At 47.4% G+C, this 24,217-nt stretch overlaps 2 protein-coding genes across 2 annotated transcripts in view; both read right to left on the bottom strand.

Annotated features, from left to right (window-relative positions):
- Positions 1–2,190: 2,190 nt before the first annotated feature.
- LOC307076823 (actin filament-associated protein 1-like 1) lies at positions 2,191–21,885 on the bottom strand. The gene is made up of 19 exons (XM_079737997.1): positions 21,717–21,885; positions 17,101–17,229; positions 14,409–14,489; positions 13,698–13,771; positions 13,407–13,593; positions 13,148–13,237; positions 12,107–12,318; positions 11,216–11,395; positions 10,569–10,661; positions 10,184–10,271; positions 8,055–8,195; positions 6,527–6,741; positions 6,136–6,281; positions 5,451–5,532; positions 4,913–5,021; positions 4,509–4,676; positions 4,098–4,264; positions 3,328–3,453; positions 2,191–3,218 (listed from the first exon to the last, which is right to left on the bottom strand). The coding sequence occupies exons 1-19, from the start codon at positions 21,736–21,738 to the stop codon at positions 3,192–3,194; spliced, it is 2,337 nt and encodes a 778-aa protein (XP_079594123.1). The 5' UTR covers positions 21,739–21,885; the 3' UTR covers positions 2,191–3,191.
- Positions 21,886–23,783: 1,898 nt separating this feature from the next.
- Positions 23,784–24,217, bottom strand: part of LOC307077508 (actin-binding LIM protein 3-like) — a gene marked incomplete at both ends in the record, with an annotated part of 36,617 nt that continues 36,183 nt past the window's right edge. Inside the window, one exon of the mRNA XM_079738939.1 lies at positions 23,784–23,897. Within this exon, the coding sequence (XP_079595065.1) occupies positions 23,784–23,897 (114 nt within the window). The remainder of the gene's footprint in view (positions 23,898–24,217) is intronic.

Genomic DNA, 24,217 nt, shown 5'->3' on the forward strand with positions numbered 1-24,217 from the left:
CCCCCACACACACTAACGCACACGCACACACACACACACACACACATACACACGCACACACACAGATAAATATAAACACACATACAGATACAAAGACACACACACACAAACACATACAGACACACACACAAACATAGATACACATACACACACACACAGATACACATACACACGCTAGCACACACACAAACACGAGGACACACATTGATACACACACACACCCACACACAAACACAAACTCAAACATACATACAAACACACACAAACACACACACATATGCAAATATGCAAGCACACATAGACACAAAGGATCCGCATACATATTCAGACACAAACACACACACACACACACACACACACACACACACATCAAACAAATAAAAGTGGAAACTCCAGGCTCCCCAAATGAAAGAGCTCCCAGTAATAGAGTCTGGTGCATTAGTGTAATGAGCACAACAGACCAACAAACCAATCAGGGGAACTACCTGGCTCAGTGCAAGACCAAGACCCTGATGGAGCTCAGGAACCTGGAACTTTCCATTACTGCATACACTCACAGGCACTCACTCACACACACACACACACACACACACACACACACACACACACACACACTCACACACACATAGAAACCCACACACAGATACACAAACTCACACACACACGCACAGAAACACACACACACACACACACACACAGATCTCAGGCAGACATGCCTGCACAGCAGGCTACTGAGGGGTGGAGGTAGATGAGCAGAGCAGGAAGAGCACAGAAGACGAGAGAGAGGAGGAAGAGGAGGGTTGGAGTGAAGGAGTGAAGAGAGGAAGAAGAGTGCTATTTATTCCCCCTGTACGGACCCCACTGTGACCTACTGTGATGTAAATACAACTATCACACCCAGGACAATCACGTCGGAGCAGCTATAGTCTGCAGAGGGACCCTGCTCTGGGTTTGACTACTCTTCCCTGGAGTCCTGTTCCAGATACTGTATTATATCTTAACATCTTAGAGGGAAAAGGTGTGAGAGCAGCGCACAAGAGAGCAGAAAGACAAACGGACAGACACAGACGGAGCTGTGGATTACGCAGACTGTTAAGTGCAGAACCAAAGAGTTTAAAGTTTCCACTGAAGTATTGCTTGAAAAAAGAAAGGCACAAAATTGAAGGGAAGAAGAGCAGAGATGGAGAGCTGGGAAGAATGAGAATTTCACTTTTTATCTATTCTACCGAATGCTATGTTTACACAGAGCTCCTGGGTCGAGGTAGGATTTTTCAGAACAACTTCAGTATTCCTTGTACTCTTATCATTGAATCCGTGGATTTATTTGCATGCGTGTGTCTAAGTCTGTACGCCTGGCGGGTCAGAGGCCGCTGTATATAGGGGATGCTTGTGTGTGTGTGTGTGTGTGTGTTTGTGTGTGCGTGAGAGTGAGAGAGAGAGAGAGTGTTTAATTGTGAGCACAGCCGTGTCCATCTAGGAGGAGGTTGGCAAGAGGTCCCCCTCTCAAACCCCCGAGGACTCTGGTGATCTGTATATGCTTCTCTGTGTTTCCTTCTTCCCGCCAACGCATTCCTTTCCGTTCGTTGTGTCATCGTTGTTTGTTTGTTTGTTTGTTGTTGCATGGAAGCTGTGGACGTCTGCTCAGTAGCAGCATGCTGCAGGTCCGCTTCTCCTGCTCTGTGTCCCCGACGACAAAAGAGAATCACTAGTGACCAATAGCGTCCCACCAGAACACTAGTGAGCCAATGGGAAGGTCTATGGACACAACAGGACAATTAGTATTGCACCAGGATATAGTCAGTGGACCAATGGCATTGGACCAGAGCTCTGATGAAGAACCAACGGGTGCACAGATTATCGTATTTTGGTTCCTGCCGAGGAAAAACTAGAAATGCACTAAATAAACTCTTTCTAAGGAAATGTCATGTGATTTATGTCTTATTCAAACAATACTTGTGTTAAGGTTAATGCTCATGTTTGCTCATCACAGCCATAAGGAAAGAAAATAGCCAAACGGCAATGGCAGCTAGGTGGCGAATGAGTATGGACGCTATGATGAGAATGACAACACTGCTAATCCAAAGGAAGTAAATACTTGTGGTGTGTGTGTGTGTGTATATGTGTGCATGTGTGTGCCTGTGCTAATAAAGTGCAAAAACGTTTTTAATTTTAAAAAATATTTATGGATAGGCTACAGATAACACAATACAACACAATAAAGTGCAAAGGTCAAACATGAGGAAAACACTGTAGATAAGGTAGATAACAGCGATACAAAAGTTTTGGGAACGTTTTTTCACATTGCAAGAATCCAGATATATACGTCTCATGTTTCAGAAACGTTGTCATATTCTTAAAGCATTTCTAATTGTTTACAGTAAATTCACATCACAGGACGTGCAATATATCTTTAATTAACTTATGGTAGTCCTGATATATAAAAACCTCTCTAGTAGTGTCTGGACATAAGGACTAGGAGGGAAAGCCTTTTTTAAAGAATCAAATAGTAATCTACAGTCTACAAAATCAACAGTTGGCAACACTGTACACTAACATGTACATTCAAAAATGTTAAATAACATAGTTGGGATTGCAAGGTTTAACAGATGCTAAATCCCTTTCCCAGTCCCATGAAGTCCTGCACAGCGACCGAAGATAAACACAATCACAAGCACACAACGTGTGGTTGTGTGCACAAACACACACACACACAGTTCAGATTAAAGAACAAAGAAATGCTAGAAATGAATATATACTGTTTTGGTATTGTTGGAGAGGAGCACCAAGACGATACTCAACAGCGGGAGAATTCCACTGATGATGCGATCGATCTGTCTCACCGAGGGTCTCCACAGTGGGGGGCCCTCTTCTAACCGTAAACAGAAGCACGGCTCCGCTGTGGAAGTATCCGGTGTGATGTTTTTCTATTGGCAGGCTGTAACTCGCTCTTTCCTTGACAGTTGATCAACACACAACCGGTCTGACCGGCTGTGTGGGAGGAGGTGAGAGTTCAACACGTACTCCTCCTCCTCCTCCTCCTCCTCCTCCTCTGATTCCTGACGCCTCCGGCCTCATCGCACTCCTGTCTACCTCGTGAGGCCCCCAATCAGCTCCGACTCTGTGCTTGTAAAAGTCCTTCCGTCCATCCGTCCCATGTTCCACCCGACCTGTCCGTCTGTCTGTCGGCCAGCTCAGACCACTTGCTTGGACTCCCACGCCTGGAAAACAAATCACGAGCAAAATGAGAGTGGGAGAAAAGCATGCCAACATACACACGCACGCACACACACACACACACAGCACACGCCCACCCCCTCCTCCACCCACCTTGGCCTTCTGCATGACGGTGCCGCGGGACGTGGCGTAGCAGGACGGGGGCCGCTTGCGGAGCTCGGCGGCTGAGTTGACGGGAACGCTCTCAGTGTAGACCCTCTCTACCTTCCTGCCCTGGGCCTACACACACACACACACACACACACACACACACACACATGCATGCACGCATACGCACACACACAAACACACTCATGAGGCTGAGGAAACATCAGAGACGACCAAACTGTTGACCACAAACTAGAGGCCGACCCATTTATATGGCCGATATTAGGCACTTTCCATACTATCGGTATCGGCATTTATAAAGATTGATTAATATTAAAAATATATATCTATATTATTTTTTGGGGTTATTGTGTTTTTGTTCAAAGGACAATGTTAGGGAAATCTGTTTATGTTTTGTCACGTGTTTCTGGAATATCCTTTATCGGTCGGGCTCTATCATAAACTTCTTCTAAATCCGAGCAGAGGGACCTCAATGGGCTCTTTTCTTTATATTATTAGGATCGATCTTCAGGTATCGTCAACAATATGGTTCTGTGACAGTGTGGAATGAGAATAGATAATAGAATGATCACAGTTGAATTAATAACCATGGTTGCATTATGTTTAGAGTGCACTGTGCATGCTGAAGCTAAATATATAATGAGAAGATTAATAGGAGCGATAATGGAAAAAAGGAGAGGCTATTTGTCTGGGTCAATATCAGTGGGGAGCGGAGGCACACCCACCACAGAGCTGGTCTGGTCCCAGTGGCTCACCTTGATGCTGCTTCTGCTCTCAGTGGGCGGGCCTAGTGCCCCGCCAGCCAATGACTTCTTTAGGTTCTCCTTCACCTCCGTCAGTCTGAGCTCTAGCTCCACCCTCTCTTCTTCTCTCTCTTTACAGACCACCTCCAGCTGGGCCAGGCGCCGCTCCCCCCGGAGGTCTGCACACACACACACGCAGACACACACAGACACACACACACACAGACACACACGCACACACACAGAGACACACACACACACAGACACACACAGAGACAGACACACACACACACAGAAACACACACACACAGACACACACAGAGACAGACACACACACACACACACACACACACACAGACACACACCCAAGGTCAGCCCCGGATCTATACTTCCGGAGACAGCGGCGCTGGGATTGCTCCTCACTTGTTCCGCTCCTCAGCTGCTCCTTCACCTCCCTCCTCTCCTGGCGGACGGACAGCAGGGTGTGCTTCAGCTGCTCCTTCTCCTCCTCCAGCTCCTCCTTCTGCCTCAGGTACCTCCTGGCGTCCTCCTCCGCCCGTGTCTTCCCATAGCGACCGTACTGGTTCACGTCTGGAAAACCAGTCAGCGCTTCAGGACCCGTCACCCCTGCCCTCGAGCAAGGCACTCAACCCTAACCCTAACACTCACAGGAAGTGGCCTGTTTCCGTCATTAAACAATGCCTCCAGACCTTCGTGTGGTTTTAGAGAGCCAGGGAGTGAGGCCGTTACGGAGAGACTAACTAACCAGCAGGACGTCCACGTGATAAATAGATACTTCAATAAACAGGTAAGGGGTGAATACTGACTGGAGGCGTGTCTCTTCACGGCCGCCTGCTGTTCCGTCCTATCAGAGCCTCTGCTGGAGAAGGAGGCGTGGCGTCTCACCTGGCCTGGTTTGGCCTCCACTGCCCCCTCCTGCACAGGAGTATATATATATATATATATATATATATATATATATACACACACAGACATACATTACCCTAAAACTCATAAACTGTTAGCTTAACATGGATGTTTTTGTATGTGGCTGAAAGTGATTCTAAATACAGAAGGAAGTTGCAGGCGGTGTTTGGGTGGCCGGGCTGCAGGTCTAAAGCTGTTCTGATATCATTCTTGATATGTGGTGATCATCTTTAATAACAGAATGTTCAGCCAACAGTAACTGCTGTCGGCTGTTGTGAGGCTGAGTGAGGCTGTCATGTCATGGCGTTCACCCACATCATTTAGAAGTGTATTAGTGTATTATAGTGTGAATTACTGATGCTTTCATTATTATTTCTGTGTTGGGAATTAAACCAATTTCAGCTTTATAATCACAAAAATGTATTCACCAGAACTTACCAGAATGCTTTCGTAGACCTCGTCATACATTCTGGAGTCGACTGAATTGCTGCTGGAGGAAATTGTGCCTGTTTTAGCCCACCTGTTAGACACAAGCAGACAGACAGACAGACAGACAGACAGACAGACAGACAGACAGACAGACCTTAATAAACACACCAAGGGAATCAAAATCATTGAGTAGAGGCTGAGGGGGTGAGGAGAGGCAGAATGAGAGGGTGAGTAGAGGCTGAGTAGAGGCTGAATGAGAGGCTGAGTAGAGGCAGAATGAGAGGGTGAGTAGAGGCTGAGTAGAGGCTGAATGAGAGGCTGAGTAGAGGCAGAATGAGAGGGTGAGTAGAGGCTGAATGAGAGGGTGAGTAGAGGCAGAATGAGAGGGTGAGTAGAGGCTGAATGAGAGGGTGAGTAGAGGCTGAATGAGAGGCTGAGTAGAGGCAGAATGAGAGGGTGAGTAGAGGCTGAATGAGAGGGTGAGTAGAGGCAGAATGAGAGGGTGAGTAGAGGCTGAATGAGAGGCTGAGTAGAGGCTGAATGAGGGGGTGAGTTGAGGTAGAATGAGAGGGTGAGTAGAGGCTGAATGAGGGGGTGAGTTGAGGTAGAATGAGAGGGTGAGTAGAGGCTGAATGAGGGGGTGAGTTGAGGTAGAATGAGAGGGTGAGTTGAGGCAGAGAGGGTGCAGACTGACTGGAAGGAGTTTCTGGCAGCGTGTTGGATGTCGCTGAGCGTCTCCACGTCTATGTAGTCGTAGTGCAGCTCCTCTGGCAGGGTGCTGCAGCCCGTCTTCGCCAGCAATACACCCAGCCAGCGCCCCAGATCCTCCCAGCAGCTAGCCTGGTGCCCACACACACACACACACACACATACACACACACACACACACACACACATTATCTATCTCAACTCGAAAAAAACACTTGCCCTGAATCCAGTACAGGGACAACACTATACACTATACAGGCTGTACATTGTGTGTTATATGTTATGTATCTGTGTATGTAGTCCTGTACAGAGTAAACTATAACCATACAGGCCATACATTGTGTTCTACATGTTATGTTACGTGGGTTGTTTCGTACCTCCAGTGCCAGCAGCTCCTTGCCAGCCTGTAGCACACGGAAGGAGAAGGGATGTTTGGGCCCCAGGCCCCCGGGGACAACCTCGGCCCCCACAAGAGGCACCGCAATGACGGGGGGGCGGGTGTCCCCCGGGTCCCGCTGCAGGTACAGGGTCCCCCCACGCAGCACACACCAGCGCTCCTTCCAGGCTCCGCCCACACACACGCTCAGATAGCCTGCACACACTCAGCATCGATTAGTCATGTCTTCCAGGCTCAGGGTCCACTCAGCATCGTTTAGTCATGTCTTCCAGGCTCACGGTCCACTCAGGATCGTTTAGTCATGTCTTCCAGGCTCACGGTCCACTCAGCATCGTTTAGTCATGTCTTCCAGGCTCAGGGTCCACTCAGGATCGTTTAGTCATGTCTTCCAGGCTCAGGGTCCACTCAGGATCGTTTAGTCATGTCTTCCAGGCTCAGGGTCCACTCAGGATCGTTTAGTCATGTCTTCCAGGCTCACGGTCCACTCAGGATCTTTTAGTCATGTCTTCCAGGCTCAGGGTCCACTCAGCATCGTTTAGTCATGTCATCCAGGTTCAAGGTCAAGTCACCATCATTCATTATTTTGGTATAAAGTCATCAATAAAATGAATAAAGTGCATATGTGTTCAGATTCATCATTATGCATTGCTAGCATTTTGAAAAACCTAAAAATATTTATGTCAAACATCTTAAACCTGCACTATATCTGGTTCTCTTTGGCACCCTCTGGTGGCTGGGGTTGCTGCTTCATTTATAGATATCTCAATTTCAGTTGACTATGTCTTCTGAGATTTTCCGACATTGAGGGGGGCAAAAGTAGCAAGGTCCTACCAGACTCTCGTGCTTCATTTCATTTGTACAGAGAGTCTGGACCAACTAATTTGACAAACGTTAACTCACTTGAAGGCGGGTGTCTGTTGAAGTTTAAAACTATTGGATCTGCCCAGTGCCACTCTCGATCTGCCATAACCAATCGCTAACGTTTGGCCGGGAATCACGTTGCGCGCAGGCTGTAAACAAACCAAACACCGTGCCTGAAGATGTCCGTCAACGAGAGCTGACTTTAACGTCATTGTTCTCAGCCACTCCCTCTGTTCGCTGATGGGACGCAGAAAATTTAGACGGAGAAAACCCACTAACATACCGCAGACCAAGACATAGTACTGAAGGGAAATGAAAATTGAGCGGAAGAACTTAGGCGGGCAGAGCCAGGCTAGGGCAAAAGTGGATGAGAAAAAAAGATTTATAGAGAAAAATCTGTGCATGGATTGGCTGAATAGATCGGGTGCGCTATTATCTTAAACTTTCAAATTCTTAGATTATATAATGATTTAAAAAACTGCAGTAGAAAAGTTCCAGAGTGCAAATTAAATAGATTTGTATGATTATGTACTGTCTACAAAAGGAAGGTCAGAAGTCAGGAAGAAATTGCACTATGATACTATTGGGTGTTCATCAATCTGCGGTAACATCAATGAGCCATTCTTGACTGAAATGGTTGCGCTCACCGGTGCAAGTGTTGTCTTGGTTACCAGACGAGGAGGGTGGGTCTCCTGGCAAGGGGGGCTTCCGTTTGGAGAAGCTGATGATGCGGTTGATTTTCTTCATTGATCCCGTGAGCTCAGACAGTGGTCCCCGTTTTCCCCGGCCTTCAAAAACAATTCAAGTGGGTACATTTTAGAAACAATACAATACAAAATTAAAGCATACATTTTATTTTTAACCCATGAATGCTAAAGGCCTTGTCTCCACAAGTGTTTCCTCTCTTCAAAACCTGAACGGTCAGACGAGAGAGGAAAGCCACATAGTTCCTGGTAAATTACTGGGATAACCTTTCAGCACTGCCAGGGAGTTTCCCTACTCACACAGCTATGTCCTGGAAGAGTTCCGTACTGCACCCTTCAACACATGGCATAGCAACGCTGGAATGGAAAGGGCCAAGGGGCCGTCCACTAGAGGGGGCTACTGCAACACATTCATCGATGCCAGCCGCCGTAAAACTCACAGACTGAGAGGAACTCCCTCATTTTGTTTTCAGCCTATTCTATAAAAAGGGTATACATATTAACGATATTGTTAGCGAATGACCAGAAACGCATTCGCACGTTAAGATAAACAGCCAACGATTCATAGATGTTGGAGCATTGTGATTGGTTTGCTGGCTTGACGTGAAAGCATCTTGTGTGACAGACATAACCCTTCATGCTTCTCCCGGCAGTGACTGCCCTAATGCCCAACACAACTGTACGTGACCTGGAAATGTTACTAGATCATCAACAGGCAAATTACTGGTGCAGATTTCCCAGGAATTCATCCCTGTTCCCATTCACACATGACCCCATGAATGACATCTTCTGGAACTTTGCAGGGAAAGAGTGCCTGTGGGAAAGGGGCCGTAGACAACAGTTGACAACCACCACTGGAGTTGTGTGAGGGATAGGCTGTCATCAGCTCAGACTTCACTGGGCGTCAACAATCCGCAATGCAAGGGCGCATTTGTTTTTTCTAAAACATTGCCGTACTAAATTACGATTCTATGAGTCTTTATCGCTGCATTTCTATTATTGAACTTGGTTTGCCGCATCATCCAAAGCAATGTCCACTGGTAGACCGCGGCCCCTCGGTTCCTGCCCCTTCTCAGAGACTGCATCAGATACACACCTGAACCTGTACAGGCCTGTACATATCAAACAGAGATCTCTCTTAAGTTCCTTGTGTGAACGGCCTGAGGCAGCTGGGAGTGTAATGGGCCTTGCAATGTAAACAGCGGAATTTGGAATCTACAATCAAATAAAAACCAAAACATTGTGTTTCCGTCTTAATATTTCTCTCAAACAAACAGGATCGAGACCTTTTGGTCACGGAGGTTGTTTCCCTAAATATGTCTCAAAATTACATTATTCACATAAGCATACTGTAGTATAGAAGTATGGAAGAGGCAATCAAGGATACATGAATAACACTCCAAGTAACAGTTCTAGACACTAGTTTACGATCTACGGTGTGTATTTCATGTCACCTCCAGGTGCAGCACGCCACGCCCAGTCTACTTCCTGTGATGTCCGCACAATGGCAGGAAGAATAGAGGAAGGATACTCTATCGGCGCTGCCTCACTTCCTGTGTCCGGCAAACTGTCCCATGTTAAGCTGGGTTCAGGGTCCCGCTGGCCGTAAACAGTGTGTGAAAGCACAGAGAACATCGCCGTGTTCGCCTTTGACCCGCCTCGCTGTCATCTGTTATTCCACCCTTCCAGGCCTCATCCTTTCTGTGTTTCTATGCTTTGTGCGGATTTGCTCTCTGCGTACTGAAACGTGTCTGTGTTTGTATGGTTTGGTCCTTTACTTTGAGTTTGTTCCTTTCTGTGAGTTGAATCATAGTACTTCATATTTGATTGGTGATTGAGGTTTGTGGTGTGATGCGTTGACCCATGAAGATGAGACCCATGCTCAGCCAGTCCATTAGGGCTGGTGTGTTAGTGGGGGCCCAGGTGGGAGTGTACCCCGAACAACAGTGTCCTGCATGGAGCCAACCCGTAGGACCACAGCCCTGTCACACCCTTCGCCCTATTGGGGTTTGAACCAGGGCCCTCTCATGTAGCCCACGGCCCCCCCACCAGGTTTAACAGAGGAACCGTACTTAGCGAGTCGCCGTCCCTCCCGGGGGCCTGGGGATCACCTGGGGGCCCGCTATCCGAGTCGGAGGCCCCTTTGTCCGTCACGCGCATCTGGTCGGAGGGAACAGAGAACACAGCGTTGACCTCTCTTCCTCCAAATTACAGGAGGAGGAGGAGGAGGAGGAGGAGGAGGAGAGGGAAAGAGAAGCTGGAAAGGAAAGGAGGTGGAGGGGGGCTAAACAGACAGACAAACAGACAGACTGACAGACAGATTGATCGATGTATAGATGGATAGAAAGAGAGAGGGACAGATGGGAGGCGAGACTTGGGTTGACGACCTCCCGTGGACAGACTCCACCCTGGTAGAGATTTAGAATACTCCCTCCTACAAAACGTACACACACCCACCTTATCGAGCTCCATCTTCCTCTGGATGATGGGGGATGGGGCTCCTTCATGGGACTCTGTGTTGCTGTTCACGCTGCTGGCGTCCTGGACCACCTGAAGGGCGGAGGGGAGCAACGTTGACCACCACATCATTCTATACCATGGTTGTTGTTTCAAACTGCAGCCTCCCTGTGCCAGTGTATCGCCAGCCTTCGGTCAGTTATATATGTACGTTGTATTCTGTTATAATGCAGCTGTACTCGGCTGGCCAATGGTGATGATCACACGTAGTATGTCTGTAAATATAGATATCTGTATACTGTATATGGGTCTGTCAATATGTCTGTATATATATACTTGTCTGTAAATATATGTCTGTATATGTCTTTAAAAATGTCGGCTTATATGTCTGTAAATATGTCTGTGAATATATGTCTGTATTTATGTCAGTAAATATGTGTCTGCATATATATATATGCCTCTATAGACATGTGTCTGTGTGTCTCATGTTCCTGCTCAGCTCCTTCACAACCCTGTTGGCAGGCCGTGAGTGAGGCAGCTCTCAGCCCGAGCGGATCATGGGCCTGCTGCTCACACACTTAACACACAGGGGCCTTGAAGAGTGCTACGGGGCATTACGCGGTGTTCCCTCGGGGCAGGGGCGGTACCTTGAGCCAGCGCTGGGCCTGCTCCTTGCTCTGCACGGCCAGCACGAGGGCCTCACCGCCAGGCAGGGAGAAGCGCAGCTCGTGCCTCTTCTTGCGGCCCTCCTTGGGGACGTAGATGACGTTGCAGAGGTTCAGCGGGAGCTCCGTGTTCGGGGTGCTGTCCTTGATGTTCTTGTAACACTGTCCGTTGAGGGGGAGCAGGGAGGGTGGAGGGGGCGACGAGTACACAGAGATAAGTCCGGGTGAACTAGGTAAAATTAACGCATTTTCAACCATGAAGCCCGAAGCACACCACAATGTCAGGCAAATCTAAATAATCCATTAGGATTTTACACAAAGTGACTGAGACACACAGCCCGCTACACGGGAGCTCGCTGGCCTGCTCCGTTAAAACAATCATTCTTTAGTTTTTTGGGCTTAAGACTGAATAATAAGACAGATTGAATGTACACAAAACTAGTTTAAGATAAGATTTGGGTGAACAAGCTTTTTAGCTTTGATTTATTGGACTGTTTCTCTGGAGGCTGATTCAGTCCTCTCTGACCAGCGCAGTAGATGTTGTGCGCATGGGAAGTGAGACCATTCATCACCCTTGTGCTCGATGGCAAAGGAGAAAGGACATCCTAAATGATGAAGGGTAGTCAGTGGCATTGCAGAGAAAACACAATGGCCTCTTCTTAGGCGATAAGAATAAACAGGCATCAGCCCGTTCTTCATATCCTAGTAAAGCGAACCATGCATCCACGTCTGTGATCTATAAAGAACCTCGTACATTTGTCCAGCTTCACAGACCCTTCAAAACAACACATCTTTGTGTTTCATTTCCTTTACGCTGTGATACTTGTAGAGGGACATCTTGTCCATCTTCCTGGGCTGCATCTCCCTGCCTACCTGCAGCTTGTTGTCCCTGACGACGGCCAGCTGCTTGGTCCACTGGCCGAAGCGCTTCTTGCGTAACAAGAAGGCACAGATGCGGCAGTCCCGGACCGACCCGTTGGAGGGGTCCTCGGCGGCCCACGTCCCGGCCTGGTCCCGCCCCTTTGCCTCCTCGTCCTCTTCCTCGTAGGACTCGTACGAGCTGCTGACCGCGTCAGAGTCGTTGTCTGGGGGGAGACAAAGAGGATTCATTGGGCGTTACTACACGTTATTAGTGTTGTGAACAACAGACAAAATGACTGCTTCAGGTGTCGCCTCACTCTGGCCAAGCCGAGATTAGTCGCACTAATCTCTAGGTCACACACGTTCTAGTGGCCGTTCATCTCAAGAGAACCCACTGCATGACTTTACATCAGCCAGGAGTGGCCCCAGGGCTCGCCCTACTTCCAGTTCTTGGTTCAGATGTTTCCCTGGTAACCTCAGCCTCCTCGGTATTCTTCATGATCTCCCCTGTGCCAATCAGTGAGATGTGCTCACCAGTGTGATTCTGTATGTAACTCTTCAGGTTTTGTATCTGTTTGTTCCTGCATTCTTCTGTCTTTGTGTTTTGCCTACCGGCCTGATTCATTGATCATGTCTGATTGTCAGTGAATTGGAATCATTTCCCTATTTGTTCCCACTTCTGCCAGTTCTGCACTCTCCGTACACCAATCATGACTCTCCGAGGTCCGGCTGGGGGACCAGGAGGCTTGGGGTCCGGGTGGGGGTCCGGCTGGGGGAGGAGGAGGCTTGGGGTCCGGGTGGGGGTCCGGCTGGGGGAGGAGGAGGCTTGGGGTCCGGGTGGGGGTCCGGCTGGGGGAGGAGGAGGCTTGGGGTCCGGGTGGGGGTCCGGCTGGGGGAGGAGGAGGCTGGGGGTCCGGGTGGGGGAGGAGGAGGCTTGGGGTCCGGGTGGGGGTCCGGCTGGGGGAGGAGGAGGCTTGGGGTCCGGGTGGGGGTCCGGCTGGGGGAGGAGGAGGCTGGGGGTCCGGGTGGGGGAGGAGGGGGAGGCAGACTCACAGGAGTTCTTGGGGGGTCCGTTGAGCCTGGTGCTGGGGTAGTTATCGTCAGCGTCCTCGTAGTACGCGTCCTCCACACAGTAACCAGAGCCTGGAGGGACGGGGGAGACACAGACCACTGTGAGGGATGGAGTGGGTGAGGGTGAGGGAGAGGGGGAGGGAGAGGGGAAGGCAGAGGGGGAGGGAGAGGGGGAGAGAGAGAGAGAGAGAGAGAGAGAGAGAGAGAGAGAGAGAGAGAGAGAGAGATTGTGTGTACTGACTGTGTATCCCTGGGCCTAGGTACTGTTCAGGGGGAACAGCTTCTTCATAGTAGTCATCAGCAACTGGCGTGGCCGGCCGAGGAGGTAGTGTGGTCAGCCGTGGAGGGGGCGTGGTCAGCCGTGGAGGGGGCGTGGTCAGCTGTGGAGGGGGCGTGGTCAGCTGTGGAGGGGGCGTGGACGCGGGCATCTAGGGAACCAATCACAATCCAAAATCAAACATCAGGATAATTAATATATAGATTTAGATAACTGTATAGATTTAATAGAGAGAGAGAGGTAGAGAGGAATTACCGATTTGATAAGGGTAGTTTTCTCCTCTTCTTTCTGCTCCACAGGAGACGCACTGAGCATGTGCAAATCACAGTCTGCAGGATGGGCGAGGGGAACAAAGTTGATATATATATATATATATATATATATATATATATATATATATATATATATATGTATGTATATTGAAAAACCCTAACAACCACAAAACACTACCATGTTACACCCCTGAAAGTACCATGGTACTGGTCACTGCCACGTGACCAGGGGAAAAAAAGTGATCACAAATGTATATTTTAGTTATTTGTTATCATTCAATGTAGATCAGGGTTAATAAACTATGAGTAATACTTTGATAGTAGCCAAATGTTATTGTCAAGGTATTTTAATCACTGAGCCACTGCATACGAGTCACAGGACGTGTGCTCACACTATTAAGAGAACCATAGCAATGAAGTCATTATAAAGTCATAAAGCATTAATTGGTTTGTTGGTTCAAAGCATTTAATCCAGCAGGGCCAGAAGTCTTCTCCCAACAGGAAGAACAAAACCAGAGGTCTCTATCAAACATACCAGAGTCCCCCCCAACCCCCACCCTCACAGCCAATCACAAGGCTGCCTCGGGAATTCTGAGGAACTTGTTAACCGAATGTTTGACCCAATTTCTTTCAAAGCTCACAAGCTTACGAACAAACCCAGAGATATGGAAAGGGGTGGCTGGAGCCTACTCACCAAAATCATCAAAGAGGGACTCGACAAAGCTGGTGCCGTTGCCATAGAGACAGCTGTTCATGTAGAGGTCTGACCCATTCACTAAACAAGGGAAGAAAGGTTGAGGTGGAAGCTAGTCTGATTACCTCCAAAACATCAATGATAAACAGAGGAAGACATCATGGTACACAGCTGGATTATCGAACAATGCAATGTTTTCCCACCAAAAGAGGAAATACATTGGAGCAGGATCTGAATTTTGTAAAGTTTGTTTCACTAGTAGTGACATTGAAAATATACATGTCTATATGCGCATGTTTGTTTGAAAACAAACTAACCAACTATTTCACATCTTGCATGCAGCTTTTAACTAAGACACTCTGAGCACTGCACAAACTGCAAATGATTTTAAGAGTGAAAACATGCTGATAATACTTGTATTGTCAAGAACAACACAATCAATTATTAAACTCATGTTCAAAAAGAGATGATATTAATAATACACCAATAATACAATATAATTTGTAAGAGTAGCGATAATATCGAATGTTCCAATGAAGAATAAAGATAAATGGTATGAATATATTAATTATATTAATGTTTAATGATTATTTTATGTATTTATTAAATGTTATTACTTTGTTACAGACAAATTGATATGTATGTTTACTGTAATATACACAAACACCTGTACAACACGCAGAACAATAATTTCACCCACATTAACCAGCATTTGACTAAATATCATTACTCCAGCACAGCTCACATCTCATGCTGTATAAAAAGTCTCTCACACACAACATATAATCCCCTTGATTAGCCAGGGATTGTCCAAGCTGCTCTCTGTCTGGTTGTGCACCCAACCAGCCAGCCTTCCTAACTGGATCAAGTTAATCATTAGAGGTTTAGTCAGTAGACGAACGCTGCAGGAGCTAGGCCTGGCCCCATAGCCACCATTTGAGACTCTATGTACACAATCCACCAGTACAATGTGTACCTGGGGGGGGGGGGGAACTCCTGGTGTTCACCGTCCCCCAGGAACACACATGTCCACTGGTACACTGTGTATCAGTGGGTGATCAGTATGAGGGGCAGCTCGGGGAACGTCTGGTGTCCCCGCCATCCCTGTCCTTCTTGCTTAGACCGTAGACCTTCTTGATCCTCTTAACTCTACATCTCATTACCACTTCAGTCACTCTCTCACTGAAGAGACACTGGCTGGAAACCTCTTCACTGCTCACTTGAGGAGTGTTGACAGTTGGAGTCTGAGTGGTGGTTGTAGTTTGTGTTGTTGTATCAAGCCTGTGACGTGTTGATGTGTGTGTACATGTCTGGCTGCAGCACCAGAGTGGTCTGGTTAAACGGTGACAGCGAGCCTCTTGAGCTGCTAAAGGGTGTTGTACCAGGGGCCTCCTAACATCAGAGCTGTAACGCCTCGTGCCCACTGCACCGTCCCGTCAAAGGACGTCGGAAGGCGCGGCTGACGGATGGGGGAGCTTTCCAGGGTCTTCAGAGCCCGGGTAGTGTCACAGTGCTCACATGTGCATACACGATCTGATTGGATGAAGGATCCGGCGCCGCCGAAAAAGTTGAATTTTTTGATTTTTCAACTTTTTTGACGGCGCCGAAGGCTCCAACGGAGCGCACGGATCCACAATGCATTGCGCGTCCGTCCCCATTCAAAGTCAATGGGGATCAGCCAACGGACGGATGCAGTGGGCAGGAGGCCTAAGTGTGTGTACGCTTGCTGGTTAAGGTTTGTGCTGTCGCTCTTCGGTGGTTTATACCAGGGAAATGGGAGTCCCGGGAATGCCCATCCAAACCATCGTCTGTTTCCCGAGAAATATAATAACGGAAACAGGGGACAACCTCATTTATTTTTCCATCTAGAACATACTGGAATAGGCCTGTGTTCTCAAAACAGCTGTGTTGAGCTGACAGTGTGTTGCAGTTAACAAACTCAAAGCATCTTGTAGATCGCTACGATGGCTCTATATTTAACGCACTATATTGGCAGATGATTGAAATGCTGGAGTGAAAGATATGGAAATGTTCCATTTACTTTGAGTGATGATTGACATTACTGTGACAGCAGCAGCATTCGCTCAAAGAATATGAAATCTGTGTCTTGATTGACTTTGACAACTGCAAATTATTGGCTTCAACGGATTTAGTTTGTTTACAAGATGAAGAATTTTGAAATCTCCCTTCCTTCAGGCTGTTCTCAGCAGACAGATCCCAGGCAATCAACTTGTCACATAATATTCCTCACGGCTACAGTGCAGTTCACGCTGTATGCAAATTCTCTTTCATGTTCATTCTTATTCTAATTCTGATGTTGATTCCAATGAACGCCGTTCTTTTAATTTAAAGATCCTTAATAACACCAAATGATACGCTGAAGGTTGCTGGTTGGGATCCCTCAGGTTTATGCATATTACTCCTTGCTGCAGGTAGTGTTGTTGAAACGAGACCAATGTGTTTTGCCTGTAGCCAGCCACAATCCTTTAAAAGTTGTAATCTTCACTCAGCAAAGGAGGACACCAACTGTGTCCCCCCGCCCCTTTCCCTGCCTTTGATCAAATGAAAATTCAAAACATAAACAATAATAAGTAAATATAAACCCAGTCCGCCTCAACAGATCCGTTGGACATGTCCCTTAGTTTCCTGTGCCTTTGACATCACAGGAAGAGGCTTGGCGGATCCCCCCTACCTGTGGCCTGCACCGTCTCCAGAATGCTCCTCACCGAGACCATCTTTTCGGCAGTGGCGGGGCTGACCTTCTCCGTGTCCAGCATCTTCAGCAGGAGCCCCAGCTCGCTGACCAGCCGCTCCATGGCCACTGAGAGGAGCACATACAGACGGTGATGATCAGAAGGTCCACGCAAGCTCAGGCCTTCCTCCACACAAGCTCAGGCCTTCCTCCAAACAAGCTCAGGCCTTCCTCCACACAAGCTCAGGCCTTCCTCCAAGGCCTCAGGCCTTCCTCCACACAAGCTCAGGCCTTCCTCCTGGTCCCATGACAAGCATTGTACTGTGTGTGTGTGTGTCGGCGCAACGCAGGGTATCAACGCACAAATAAACACACACACACACACAGACATAAACACACACACACAAACAAGCACACACAAAGCTACACACAAACATACATAAACACACACAAACACACACACAGACAAAAACACACATATACATCCCCCCCCCCACATATACATTCACACAAACACAGACACACAAACTAGGGTTTTTTATTTCAGAGGGTAAATAGGACACAGTGAGTTTGGAACTCCTGCTTGCTTAGCGCCTGTTCCAACAGCTGAGCAGAAGCGTTCAACAACACAGATATTTAACGTATGACTTTATCTCTCCCAGCAGCCCTACCAGTTGGTCTCAGTGTCTGCCAGTGTTTCCTGTCCTCTGCGAAGGCGCGGGTCTGAGAACTATCTTGTTCAAATCTGCCCCCCACCCCCATTTTGTGTCTGTGTGTGTGAGCGTGTTTGTGTGCGTGTGTTAGACGCTAGAGTAGTGAATAATTGGATGGACATGTGTGTGTGTGTTTTTCATGCTCGTTGTGTCAGTGACCTTGAGACTGGCCCACTCCCTGGAACCCTCACACACGCACACGCACACACGCACACACACACACACACACACACACACACACACACACACACACACACACACACACACACACACAAACACACACACACACACACACACACACACACACACACACACACACACACACACACACATCCTGCTTGCTCAGAGCTGACCAGTAGGGAGAGCAGGCTGGGGGGGGTCTTCAACAAAGGACACGAGGCCACCTTAAGAGGAACATCCTGGTTAAAGATACACTTCATGTGATGACACCCATCCACCCTTTGGTCGATGTTTATCCTTGGAGAGGTGATTTGTTTTAACCAAGGAGGAGAAGGAAACACATTCAGTTGCTGATGTCTCTTCGACAGAAACATTGCATGATGATTCATTCTGCTGTTATACTTAGATACTTTTTTTCAATGATAGGGATTTTATGATGATAAAATGGTCACCGGGTCAAAGTCGTATTATTTGACATGTGTCAGGTATTTTCAGCCGTCACGTCACTCTGTTCCTATCACCCAGCGCGTCAAGCCTAAGATAAATACATTTGTTCGTATTTATTTCCTGCCAGTGTCCTGAAGATAAGCATCTGATGCCAAGAGACAAGAGAATAGACATTAAAATAAGATGGCAGGCAAATAGGATTATCTACATATATTATAAGCATATCCGTATAGCATATTGACGTTATACTGTAAAGAGTTACACACCAAGCACCAAGAAGGCCAGCTTTTCTCGTACTCAGAACTCACAGAACATTCCTTCACTAAGATATAATCGTTGCAGAAATACTTTGTGTGTCTACAAGAGAAAACAAGATCCAAGATCTGAGAAAAGAACACAAACAAACTGGAAACGAGAGGGAGCGAGAGAACGAGGGAGAGGAGCGACTTCTGAGGCTTGCTCGGCCATAAATATGACCGGAGCCCATTGTCTACAGGAGGGCTGTGATTAGTGGCTCGACACGCTGTATACGACCAGTGACAAACAATGCTCTCCAAAACCTAAAGAAACGCAGGAACTCACCATACACCCGCATATGCACTCACACATACACACATGAACACACACAGACACATGCACTCGCACATACACACATGCTTGCACTCACTCACACCATAGACACACAAACACACACATGCACTCACAATTCCACACGCACTCACACTTCCAAACACACACACACACTTCCACATTGTGAGGGGTGTGGAAGCACAGCTGCATGGTCCATGTCCATTCGGTGTTAAAGGATACGTTCAGCAGCTGTGCTGTATGTGTGTGCATGTGCACGTGTGTATGTGTAGGCGGCATGTGGTCTGTGTGTGTGGGTGCGTGTTTGTCCGTGTGCGTCTGTGCCTGTACAATGTGTCTGTGAATAGAATTGAATAGAACAAGTTCCCAGGGGTCTAAAAACAATGCTGAAGGCTCAGAGTAACAGCAGTAAGTGTCTGTTGAAAAGCATGTTGGTGGTGTGTGCTGAGTGTGTGTGTGTGTGTGTGTGTGTGTGTGTGTGTGTGTGTGTGTGTGTGTGTGTGTGTGTGTGTGTGTGTGTGTGCATGGGGGGGGGGGGGGGTTCTGGAGAAGGGTTATGTGAGTATGAGTGGGTTTATGTGTGTGTGAGTGAGGAGTGGGGCTTTGTGAGTGTGAGTGGGTTTATATGTGTTGGGTGTGTGAACGAGTTCTTCTGGCAGTGTAGGCTCATCCAGCACTGTAGGCGGATGCCTGGCCTACAGCCATAATGTAGGCATATTTGTGTGTATGTGTGTGTGGTTTGTGTGTATGTGTGATTTGTGCGTGTGTGTGTGGTGTGCATGTTTGTACATGCCTTTCACCTCAACAGCTGTTATTCCCTGTCTAAGTTGTTGACAGGAACTATTATTTTGCCCCGCACAAACACACGCACGCACACACTAGAGCGCCCCATCATCAAGTCCAGTGTTGATCAGTGTTGGTGTTCATATGTCAGAGTGGGGGGGGGGGGTCTTCAGTAAAGACCTCTCTCTCTCTCTCTCTCTCTCTCTCTCTCTCTCTCTCTCTCTCTCTGCTATATCTGTGAAGAAGCTCTCTGAAAAACAGAAGTCATGAGACCAGGGGTCATGCGACTTGTAATCATGAACTCATTCAGTCTGCTTGTGTGTGAGTGTGAGTGTCTGTGCGTGTGTGTGTGTGCGCGTGTGCATGTGTGTGTTTTTGAGGACAACACAACAGCGTGTCTCTGTGGTCCTGTTCGTCTCACACCACATCTCCTCCTGCTCGTAGGAGGACTAAGACATCCCCCGGGCCAGAGCCGGCCTTCATGTTCGTTTCCCTAATGTCAACATCCCATCCCAGTCCCCCACACGGCCACACCCCACCCAAACAAACTTTACAACTTCTGGAGCGAACGCAAAAAAACAGACAAACTCCTTCATGGGTTGGCTGGGTTTACTTCACGTTTGAGTACTCTTTGTTACTACGTTCTCACACGACTACAAAGTGCTGCTCTGAGTTCTGCTCCAGATGAAGGAGTAGGCCTCTTGTTCTGCTCTCTGATCTCGACCACCACAGGCCTCCTCGTGTCCGCTCCAGCCCCAGAGGGGGAGTCTGGTACTCGCTTGGATGCCAAGATCTCCCCCCCCCCCTTCATCTTCTTCATCCATCCATTTGAACTCTTCCAACCCCCCTCCTCCACCAACAGACAGTCACTTCTTCTCACCCAGGGGTCAGAGTTCACGTCCGTGCCAGACCCACTGAGACAAGAGTGCTACTTCACTTTGGCTGCTGCTGCTGCATCCCATACTAATTCGTCTTTTTTTCTGGCCAATCAACAGTGGCCGATGTCGTGACTCGCCTGCGGTTCAACCGCCGGATTGAAAAGAAAAAGAAAAAAGTCTGGCATCACCAAATAAGAGTTTCCTCTAAAAATAGCGTTGGCAGAGAATACAGGGAAGGGGGACATTCCTGTTTCTGTTTTCTGTCTCTAATCAGTATCTAATCAGTGTATAACCTCAGAGACACACAGGCAGGAGGTACCTGAATACACACAGTACAGCATAGTTTGCCTCCTTCTATTTCAATTGATTTTATAGATACAAAAGGTTGTTTTTTATAAGCGCCCATATTCAATTATTGTTCAATAATTTGTATTATTTAAATTCTCTATATGATCTATTAGCCTCATTTCAGGAATATGTTAATAGGAGCCCTATCTCTGTTTTAATCTGCATACTAAATCCCATGAGTGTGTGTTACAATGTTTTATTGTTCCTTATTCTAATGCGTGTTCCGCCGGGGCACGGTGACACACAGCGGGCATTCAGCGGCCCCCGCATCCGCGGAGCTTCCGTCCAGCGGGCAGCCTCCAGCGGGGAGGCTCCAGCGGGGAGCCTCCAGCGGGGCGCTCCGTGGTAAGCATCAGGTTGCGTCACCCTGGAGGAGGCCTACCTGCGGAGCTCCTCCCCATCCACTACTCCTCTCGAGCTCTGCCTCTCACATGCATGCGCCGCAGACACGCGCGCACACGTCTAGGTGTATGACATCACTCTACCGCTACAGTTGACCCATGAGCAAGGCACCGTTATAAAGTTTTCTCGAGGCACAAAGCACATATGTCATGACGAGCTCAGGGTATGTCTCCAGACTGGAACTTCGGATCGAGTTTGAGTCATAAAAAAAAGTATTATTCATAAAATATGAATATGGGATAAACTTATAAAGAAGATAATACGATAGTCTACTCACCGTTCTGTCGTTTGGATTCCATTAAGTTAGTCAGTTAGTCCTGTCACTGAACACTGTCGTTTATTCGCTATAAAGATCCCGTGGACTGTGGAAGAAGCAGCTTAACAGCATTCCGACGCGAGGCGGGTTGGCCTTGTTTCCCGAACTGTCGTAGCTGACTTGGGCTGATCCGCTCAGTGCGGCCGCTCGAGACCGTGGTGGTTTGAATCGGCATCCTGAGCCCATATATGGATCGGCCCCGGGTCCTAGTGCGAGTATGATGCACGACGGAAACACGTCAACCCCTACGTTTTCCATCCGACAGTTCAAACAAAGATGTAAACAATCAGAAATATATATTTTTTAAATATAAAGAATGATGACAACTGTTAATAAGCAGCTTTTGATTTATTCAACAGCATAAATGTATATAGACAGAGAAAGGCCTATATGATGTTTAAAATAATACAAAACAACAAAAACTATTGAACTTTTTTTGTTTTTGACTACAATTTGACAATGCATCATAGTTTAGGGAATGTAAACCAATCACAAACACCCCTATAAACAGACAGACATGTTGCAGACACACGGTCTGAGCTCCAAAGACTAATAGGATTTCCATTTGTCACATGTACATTTCCACAAACCCTAAACATTCTCATCCTTAGCAGTGCATGGTAATCCAGCTAGCACCGTAGCTCAGCTACCAGCCAGTCTGTCAAGTTGGTAAGGTATGTCCAGTCTCTATAACCTGCCACACATCATATTTTCTGCCTTTACCCAGCCCATTTCTACACCTCCTTCCTTTTATCATATTGCTCTCATTGTCTTTAGTTCCTTCCTTTCTCACTTCCTAGTCCCTTCATCATCCACCTGTCTTCCTCAGCCCCTCCACCACGTCAACCTGTTCTTTCCTCCTTCTCCCTTTCTCTGGTTGATCTTCTCTGCAGTGAGAGGCTGGAATTTTCACACTGATGAGCACAGAAATCTTAGTTATCTCTAACCTTTGACCTTAGCCCTAACTCACTCACACACACACACACACACACACACACACACACACACACACACACACACACACACACACACACACAACACTAACGACAAAGAATAAATTTAAAGCATAATGATGGTTTCTGAAAACTGCAACAGATCATTTAGGATGTTGTTGAACATAAAAAACGAAACTTTTAAAATGTGAAACTCCAAACCCTCCCCCTCGTCCTACACTCCCCTCAGGTATTCTCTCTGTCAGTCACCCAGATGGGGGATAGAATGATTCCTCTCATGGGAATCAATGCATCTCACTGCACCAATAAACCCTTCAAAAGGGGAGATGACACATTCATTCTGAAGCTCCATGGCTCAGAAAATAACATGCAAATATTACATTAAAAAAAGAAACCTCATGAACACAAACAACCAGTATAAAAGGAGAACCTTTTCCTTCCTTCCAGTGCCCACACATTGTAAACCTCCTAATGTCTGTTAGTCACACCAGAATCACACAAACGCCAGACCAAGTCTGTCTGCACTGGACTAGGTCAGTCCTATGTAGTTAAAACCAACCTGGTTAAAAGAGTGTTTCTGTCTGGATTGTTGTATTATATTTATCTATGATATGTCTATCACTGTGCTGCTCTTTCTTCCTACCTAAAACAACCTCTTCCAGCTCCTTCAGTACACTTGAAGAGGTCGCTGCATGTGGTTTTGTTAACACGCTGCCATCTGCTGGTTATAAAGGAAGATGCAGGTTCCACAGAGACCAAAAATTCTCTTTTGGAAATACCACTCCTCTGCATCCCTCCACTCTTCAGTATTTCCTTTTACTGCCTTCCCACCTGTTGCCAAAAAATATACTCCTTTCAATCCCTCTTTCCGAACGTTCCCAGGATAGCTATCTGGGAAAATCATGTGAACCATGAGTACTGTGAAGAAATGTCCTCATTTCAGTCCAACCTTTCCATGGAGTGGAAGGCCTTTTTTGTTCTCTTTAGGAAAGTGTTTCCACTTGTGTCCATCTGTCTGGTGTAAGGATCACATGATGTGGTCTGTGGCAGTACGGAGACGTCTGGAAAGGCTTCTTCAGAAGAGCCTCACCTGCTTCTTGACCTCCTGCTTCTTCCAATCAGCCAGCCGGTCGAAGGCAGCCATGGACATCCCGAACACACGGTGGAACTCCTCTGGAGAGAGGTGGCGCTGGGACAGGGAGAGGAGGAGGGGAGGAGAAGGAGGGGAGAAGGAGGTGGAGGAGAAGGAGGAGATGAGGAGGAGTAGAGAAGGAGGAGGAGGAGGTGGAGGAGATGAAGAGAGGAGGAGGAGGAGGATGAAGAAGATATACTTTATTGATCCCTGAGGGGAGATTCACGAGAGGAGACTCTCCTACCCTGCTAGAGGCACTAAGGGCCACAATGTTACGCCCGGGGAGTTTGGAACGCCATATTGATATTCAACGCAGTGTTTTCCTCATATCAAGGACATTGTGTGGCACTCTTGGAATTATAATATATCTGTGAAAC

This window comes from Pollachius pollachius (genome assembly GCF_949987615.1).
Source record: "Pollachius pollachius genome assembly, chromosome: 6".
Classification (NCBI taxonomy): Eukaryota; Metazoa; Chordata; class Actinopteri; order Gadiformes; family Gadidae; genus Pollachius; species Pollachius pollachius.

Coding starts and splice junctions, on each gene's coding strand:
- LOC307076823 (XM_079737997.1), bottom strand. CDS start 21,738: ATGGAATCCAAACGACAGAACG. Junction 10,272..10,568: donor GGAAGATGGAGCTCGATAAG/GTGGGTGTGTGT, acceptor CCCTCCGACCAG/ATGCGCGTGACGGACAAAGG. Junction 3,219..3,327: donor CCGTCATGCAGAAGGCCAAG/GTGGGTGGAGGA, acceptor TTTGTTTTCCAG/GCGTGGGAGTCCAAGCAAGT.